An 8,389-nucleotide genomic window follows, 5' to 3' on the forward strand; every position below is an offset into this window, starting at 1 on the left:
GTGTCGCAGTTGGAGTGTGATATCTGGAGTCAAGGCCACAGGTTGCTGGTTCTCTTTTTATCGTTGGACAAGTAAACTACCTGTCTCCAAGCCTCCGTTTGCCTATGTGAAGAGTGAGGAGGATTTCCTATTTATGAATGTTTGAGTAAAGTAAAACCTGTATTGTGGAAGTTTTGGGAATACATGTTTCTAGGGTTCTCTAGTAAGGGTCCAGCCTGCTGCTAGCTCCCAAAAGACTGGGAATGTGATTACTGGGGCTGCTGGCTATGGAGAAGTAGACAGTCACTCAGAGGAGTGAGGGACGCAGCAAGATGTGATCCACTGCCCAGTACTGGCATAAGAAATGATCCTCTTGCATTTTGGATGAAGTAAGAGTGAATTCTGGAATTTTTGTGGACTTAGGATGACTTATGGTCAGTATTGAACTGCTTAGCTTCAGTAAACCTGGTTCTATCAGTGCATTGTCCATTGCTTCATATGTGTATATAATTCCCTTCTCTCTGATGACTGTAGCCTAGAGTCATTTTTTCCCTTGGGATTATTAAACATGATCTCTTTGTTTCATTAAAATGTAGAAACTGGTGTTTATTTTCCCTAAAACTTTGTGGAGGAAGCAGTAAGCTACTTTTCCCTTACAGAGTTAATTTTCTTCAGCTGCTAAACCTCATGACACTAATGACAAGAGTCCTCAAATCTTAGTAAAATTGGGTGCAAGGAATCAGGAAAATATAGTAAGTAACAATTGTGCCAAAAATTACAATGGGCCATGGAATTGCTTCATGTTGAAATTATAAATAATTTGTAATGCTATTAATACTAGAATAATGGTAGCGCTTCTCATCTTCAGATGCCTTGTGAGATTAACCACGTTGGTTACGCTGGTGACGTGTTTAAATAAAACCTGTGCTTTCTGAATGTGTGTTGCAGTCTTAACATTCTTGAAATCTTTGCAGACCAGTTCTCAAGATGGGATAGGAAAGCTGGATCTAGGTTACCAAGTGAAATCGGCCCGACTCCTCCTGTGTTGAGACTAGTCATCTACTGTTCCTTCCATTGAGACAGAACTGTTGCCTGTGTTTTTACTAGTCCTGTTGAATGCAATGGATGGTATTTTGAATTCCTGGGTTAAAAACAGAATTGAAAATCTGAAATGCCTTTACAGAGCGGGCAGCTAAAGTTGCTGAGCAGCAGGAGAGAGAGCGAGCAGCACAGCAACAGCAGCCGAGTGCTTCTCCCCGAGCAGGCACCCCTGTGGGGGCTCTCATGGGGGTGGTGCCACCACCAACACCAATGGGGATGCTCAATCAGCAGTTGACACCTGTTGCAGGTAAAAACAGGAGCTAAGACCATTTTTTTCCACTTTAAGAAATTCCTTCATTTTTTTTTTCTCCAGTGAGGAGTAGGCCATAGTCTCTAGGCTTTTCTCATGACAGTTTGAAAGTTTGAAGTTACCCATGTCGTCCTTATATCGCCTTCCCCTTATGGGCAATGCCTTGAGCCTAACCCTGGGAATTGGTAGGGAGCAGGTGTTACCTGGCTGTGGGCATGGTCTGGCGATATTCTCTACCCCAGACTGCTGTTGATAGAGAGCTATAGCAGAAAATGTAAATAGACCCTGAATTCTGTTCTGGAGAGATTCCCAAAAGGAAACATCAAAACTAGTCCGTAGGTGATGTTGATTGTCCCGTCTCATTCCAGTATTCAGTTTGCCTTGTTCTGCTGCAGCCATACTTAAAATACTGGCCATTTAAAAGGATTTTTGACAGTGATTTGCAAATCCTTTCCTGGTCACCAATATGCATGACTGCTAAGTGGAATACAAAGTTCTTATTCAATTCATTGTGCCCACTCTGTAATGCTTTTCTATTTTAATTACATTAAACTGCATTTTCTGTTAGTATCCCAGTCACATATTTTTTTAAAAAGAAAGGAAAATGATGAATGTGGTTTGCTTGTGTGTGTTGTCTCTGGTTCTAATAGCCATAGTCAGTTTGGCTGTTCTTGATTTAAACATTCTTATCTGACATCTCTCCAATAAGAAGCCTGCAGACCCCCTTCTTGGGTCCCTCCTTTCATGATCTCTCTCTAGGCTTGATGAGGCCAGTGCAGGCCACCCATGTTTCTTCTTCTTCAAGAAGCAGTCCAAGACAGTGTTGTTCAAGGCAGGCTCATTGGGATGCTGTTTTTGTTTTTGCTTTTTTCATATTTGCTTTTTAAGGAAGAATAGCACAGCATAACCTTTCCATTGTTTCTCCTCCTTTTGTGATGGCAAGTTCTCAAATACACTTTCGCTGAACTCAGCAGTTGCACTCGCCTAAGCACATCTGGATTGTAACTTTTCAGTTCTTTCAGTGTAACTGATGTTGATCTAACAAATCTCATAATCTCCAGCTCTATTCCATGGCCCATTTTGGTTAATGGGGTTCCAGAGGTTTTTAGAAATCAGGCCTTGGCCCTGGGGACTTTGAAAGTTAGAATTCCCTCGTTGATATCCTGCTTTGTTCTATTTGATATGTGATATTGTAGCACTGTGCCCTTGACTAAAAAGCCCAGGGACACATTAACAAAATGAAATCAAACAGCTAAAAACACTTAAAAATAGCAGCTGCAGCATTTTAGCTCCCTGTTGGGGAATAACATCATAGAGTTTACTGTTGGGCTACAAAGCCCCTGCTCCATTATTAAGTTTGTGATGCCCAAACTTCTGGGCGGTGGGAGTGAAGGGCACACACGCTCTACAGTAACCAGTCTTTGGTCTACCATGTGAACTTTGTAGATAAGAGTGTGGTTTTTCATGGATTTATAGGTTCATAGGGCCTAAATCTTAGCCTTGTTGCTGTCTGAGACCAGCTTTGCTTACAAGCATTGAAGCTCATTTGAACTCATGTGACTGGGATAATAAATACCAAAGTACAGTTTAATGAAGACAAGTATCATGTCTTTCAATTTTTAATTATTTCAATCACAGCCAGTGAAGGCTGCGTTCAGATGGGCTTTTGTAATTGAAAGCAAAGCCTCCTAATCTTAAATTCCCACCTACTTATTTCTAAAAACTGTAACCTGGTGGTATGGTTAAAAGGTAGTTTTGTAGTATTGTCTCTCCTCGTGTATAAGATGATGGTGTCTGTTCAAAAAACAGTGGTTTCTCTCTGAACTCTCATTTAAAAAAAAAAACAACTCATAATCCTATTTCATGTATAGAGGTATTATTAGTTAAAATTTTGTTTTATTGGTTTGTGTAATTGTAATTTTTAAGTCTGTCTATATATGACTGGTGAAGCAGGCTGAATCAGTTTCAGAATTTTCAGTAATTGTGTATAGCTTTAAAAGACAACTTTTATAAGTACTTTCTAAATAATTCTTCAGGAAAAGTCAGAGAGCAAAATTCTCAAAATTGAGTTTTTCACTGTTACCCAGAGTCCCTCTACAAAGAATATCTGATAAACATGAGGCTTGGCACCAGTCCTTCAACCTTCCCCTTGTGCAAGAAACTATGACCAAAGGTGATTGCCTTTGCGGGGAGGGGGTTGGGGGGGAGTCTTGTGTTCCGTTCATTGTGATGACTTTAAATCCCAGAAAAGTCAAGTTATTTTTCATGCTTAAAAATGTTATGTTGCTTTAAAATTCTATTGATAGGTGAGTCTTTTGTCATTTTGAAATTTTCTTCCTTTCCACTCCTTTTGCCAAAAATACTTGTTCCTTGAAACTTGCCTAGGCGGCAGGAAACATTTTGTCAGGTGAAGATACACTTTGAAAATAAAAGACTAAGCCTCTGTTCATAAAAATTCTGTACCTCATTAAAAATGCTCCCTGTTAACTGAAGGTTTATGTGAAGACATTGTGAGCCTGGAGACAGTGTTGACAGTTGGCATTTTTCATGTCAGCAGAGCCTGATTCTCCAGCCATTCCTCCTAAGGTGTGCATGCAGGCTGCTGAGTGACCTGGGCTTTGGTTGGCTTGGGAGGATTTAGGTTTTATCTTTTTATCTTATGTTTTGAGCTCTAAAGTTGAAATGTCATTCATTGTGGTAGCCCTTATCTGTTTCCTGGCTCAAGCCCAAGCATGACCCATTCTTACCAGCAATGTTGGGGCTAAAAGGGAGGAGTGGACATACAAATCTTTAAAAATTCTTGCCCCTAAGCTGGAGAACCATGCTTTGTTTGATTAGAGCTATGCACCTCATTTCTCTCCATTCCAGTTTCCCTCATGTATACCCATGATAGGCATATGAGTGTGGGCAGAATGATGGGGTTTATACTGTTCAATTAGAATCTGCCAATTAGTTGGCAGAACTGATCACTGTTTGAAGAGCTTGCAGTAATCATGACCTTGGGAAGACTTACTGGAACTCTTTGTTATTCAATTGAAAACATACAGCATATTTATCCCAGGAAAAATAACTACAAATAATAATATACTAATACTAATTCATCCAGAAATGTTGTTTCTCATATTTGTAACTTTTTATTTTGTTCATTTTTGCAACAAAATAATTGCACTAATTGCTGTTATATCATGCAGTACTAAGGGTGCTTTATTCATTGGTAGTGCATGTGAAGGGGGGGTGTTATTACTTAGCTCATGTTGCATGTTAATGATGCATGTCTGAAATTTGTTGTCCTTCAAGGCATGATGGGTGGCTATCCGCCAGGCCTTCCACCTTTGCAGGGCCCAGTTGATGGCCTTGTTAGCATGGGCAGCATGCAGCCACTTCACCCTGGGGGGCCTCCACCCCACCATCTTCCACCAGGTGTGCCCGGCCTCTCGGGCATCCCACCACCGGGTAAGAACTTCATCCTCATTCACTCATTAATCTCATTTTCATATTCTTTTTCTCCTTCAGCCAGTTGTTCCAGGAAGTACCTGCTGCCCATTATAGCCAGGCCTTCCTTCACTGAGAACCTCAGGGATGTCAGCAGCAGGATCTGTCCTGTGTGTTGAGCAAGTGACTCAGTCCTTGTGCCCTTGAGCACCTGGCTGCCTAGCAGCAGCACAGGATACATGGCAGAGATCAGACTCAGCAGACCAAGGGACAGGAGACATATCTAAAATCATTAAAACAATATGCCACATGCTCAAACCCAACAGGTCATGCCTTCTTTATCAGTGAGTGAAGTCTCCCCAGTTGCTAGTTCACAGTCACAATTGCTAGTTCAGGTTTGCTACTGAGAACGTTTATTCCTCTGTACAATTCTTATTTCACAGGGTCTTCTGTATAGAGTCCCTCCTCTATCTCCTGCTTCTCAAACAACCCTTCCAAGGTGACTGCAGGGTGACTAATGTAGAACGCTTCAGAATTCCTTCAGTCTGACTTAGTTACAGAAAGGAGAGAACACATTTCACTGAGTTAGCTTTCTGTATCTGAATCCCCAAGAAGTTTAATGTAACTTTTTTAAGAGCAGCATAGCCCACCAAATTAGGTATAGCCACTGCTTTGTCCACAGAACTTCAGAAGTTTTTTCATGTAGAGACATAAAGATGGATTCCAAAAATACCTGTAGTTTTACTTCATAATCATTTAGAGCAGTGAAAGATTATTGTGAAAGGAAAATCACAAGTTCCCATTAATTGTGATCATATGCAAAATAATTCACTGTTAGCTATAATCTAGTTGGGAAGAACATGGCCTTATAATGACTTGAAATAGCATTTGCTCCAAAATAGTAGCTAAGGCCCAATCCAGGTGATGAAATGTAGAAAAATTAAGCATGCTTATTGGATCTACTGACCATAAGGTTATACAGAGTGCCAAATGATGTTTCATAAGGTGTATCCAGACGTGTTCCAGATGAACAAACTTGATGGCTTGGCCTAGAGTCTCTGGCACACTCTTTGTGAGTATTGCTTAGAAAAATGGCTATAACTCCACAGAAGTGTTTGGTTCAGCTGTACCCAGAAGAGAAAATATTTGTGGAAGTGGGTGCTTCATTATGGAATAACAACATATGTGTGAGGTGCTGTTGGATTAAGGATTATAAAAGGGTATATGCCTTGTGGCAAGTACAATTGGCCCTAATTCTGAACCCTCTCACCTTGACATAGCCTGTCTTACTTAGTCAAACCAGGTTGAAGGTCATCGAGAATCACATATAAGGCTAGTACCCTCCAGAAGTGGGTATCTTTTGGTGAGTCTTGGGGCACAGCTCTCTTTTTTCTGTTCATATTCTAAATTACATTTGAAGGAAGCACAACACATCAGAACATAGTTAGGACGACAGGGGCAAACCCTCGTTAGTGCCTACATATATGCAGGTGTCTATCACATTTTCAGGAGTGGATGACTCGGTGAGCTCCTCTGGAGGACTTAACCCATATTGTTATTGTCTGCCTCTTAGTAAGGCATTTGGAAGGGGGCGCTGCTGCTTTATGTGTATTGCCCCAAAATATTGATATAGGCAACTCAGTGACCACCCCCCCACACACACACAGGTGTTGTGGACTATAATAAGGTGGGTGAATGTCCCAGCACCTTACCCATCACAACCTTTTCATTCACTGACAGATAATCATCAGAACTACTGTGGTGATCCAGGTGTTGTTCTGGATATTTGAAATATAAAAGCCCCTGTTTTACAAACAAGAAACTTCCTTTTACTTTATTATTTTCTCTAATTAATGTCTAGTGCTTCTAAACATGGCATTTAGCAGTTCTGAACCTTAGAATAGTGAGTTCTACTTGGTCAAAATATAACATTTTGAATCTAGAGAAACTATAGAGTGTGAAGTTAGTGCCTCCCAATCCTTCTATGCCAACACTAGTGACTCCATTTAGAACCAGAGGTGTTAGTGGCCTGTGAGGGAGGTTTATCTGAGCTCCACAAAACTCATTTAATTTTGCACTTGTACAACCACTTTGCTTGTGTCCCCGTTGTTGTGCTAGAACAGCAGGTACTGCTGAGCCTGATTATAATGCTATTACTGCTTAAAATAGGCTGCAGTGGCAAGAAAATGTGTTGTCAGGAGAAAAATACTTTGTAAAAAGAGGTGCATTCTCACTATAGATTACCTAGGGGAATACTGGAATTTCATGCAGAGTTCAAATAATTTATAAATAACAAGTAATTTGTACACATTGAACAGATCATATTGGCATTATACTTTAAGTACCTAGAAACAAAATAATTGAATTTTCCATTAGAATGTTACATCCTGTTTTGGGTACTTAGGGTTCCTATCCACAAAGACTCAAAGGCAGATCATAGGTTTGCTTTCTAAGTGGCATCATTTATCAGACAGTAGTTTTTCCATCATCTCAATCCAGAACCTCTAATTATGCCATTGCATTCTAAATTATAGGTGTGATGAACCAAGGAGTGACCCCTATGGTAGGGACTCCAACACCAGGTGGAAGTCCTTATGGACAGCAGGTGAGCCTCCTCATTGGATTTTCTAGAACAAGCAACAGAATTTAAATTATCCTTTCTCAGAGTATGTGCCAAGTATTTTCCCCCATCACCAAATACTGTGTGGTCTTTCAGGTGGCAGTTTTAGGGCCTCCAGGGCAACAAGCACCACCTCCATATCCTGGCCCACATCCACCTGGCCCCCCAGTCATACAGCAGCCAACAACACCAATGTTTGTGGCCCCCCCACCGAAGACCCAGCGCCTTCTTCACTCAGAGGCCTATCTGAAATACATTGAAGGACTCAGTGCCGAATCCAACAGCATTAGCAAGTGGGACCAGACATTGGCGGGTAAGAAAAGTCCTTTTAATTAAGCCTTTGAAGAATACAAATGTCTTCTCACTACTTTTGGCATATTAGTATTCTAGAAAAAGAATCCATTTTTCTCTCATACAAGTAAAACAAAGCTCATATTTAACAGGGATTTGGAGCATCTTTATGGTTTTGTTGTCATTGCTATTATACACTGGAAATGTTTTTTACTAAATTTCAAAGCTTATTTTGTCATAAACACTGAATTACTATTGAAGGAGTTATTAACTTTTATTAGTAGTACCTATAAGTAGGCACTAGTTGCAATATTCTGCAATACTTGATATGTATGTGTCTAGAAAATAATGAAATAGTCACTCATATTTGAATATTGGTGATCAGGCTGTTAGGTCTACAACTTCTTACGTTCTCATTCTAGTAAAGAATTACACTGTATTGTGCAGATCTTTGATGAGGTTGTTATAGATTAGATAAATTTTTTTTAAAGATTTATTTATTTATGCATATAGAACTTGAGTACAGGCCAGAGGTGCGGGGGTGAGAGGATTCACCAGAGACAGTAGGGAGCAGGGAGCAGAACAGGCAGAGTGATCAAGTACACTGCTGAGGGGAGCAATAGGTGAGACAGGAGAGGTCTGCCATGCCATATGGGTCACCCCCCCAGCCAGGGATCGAACTCATGCTGCAGTGGCTGCGATAGCTTCATAGTGCT

General features: G+C 40.6%; 1 protein-coding gene across 3 annotated transcripts in view; it reads left to right on the forward strand.

Annotated features, from left to right (window-relative positions):
• PBRM1 (polybromo 1) overlaps positions 1-8,389 on the forward strand; it is a 99,954-nt gene that overhangs the window by 90,701 nt on the left and 864 nt on the right. Inside the window, exons 28-31 of one of the 3 annotated variants that reach the window (XM_004676072.2) lie at positions 1,163-1,327; positions 4,628-4,783; positions 7,297-7,367; positions 7,479-7,695. In XM_004676072.2, the coding sequence (XP_004676129.2) occupies positions 1,163-1,327; positions 4,628-4,783; positions 7,297-7,367; positions 7,479-7,695 (609 nt within the window). The remainder of the gene's footprint in view (positions 1-1,162; positions 1,328-4,627; positions 4,784-7,296; positions 7,368-7,478; positions 7,696-8,389) is intronic. The other 2 variants (XM_004676074.2, XM_004676078.2) reach the window with 2 other exon arrangements.

This window comes from Condylura cristata, unplaced genomic scaffold (genome assembly GCF_000260355.1).
Source record: "Condylura cristata isolate star-nosed mole 26May11 unplaced genomic scaffold, ConCri1.0 scaffold00004, whole genome shotgun sequence".
In the NCBI taxonomy this organism is placed as follows: Eukaryota; Metazoa; Chordata; class Mammalia; order Eulipotyphla; family Talpidae; genus Condylura; species Condylura cristata.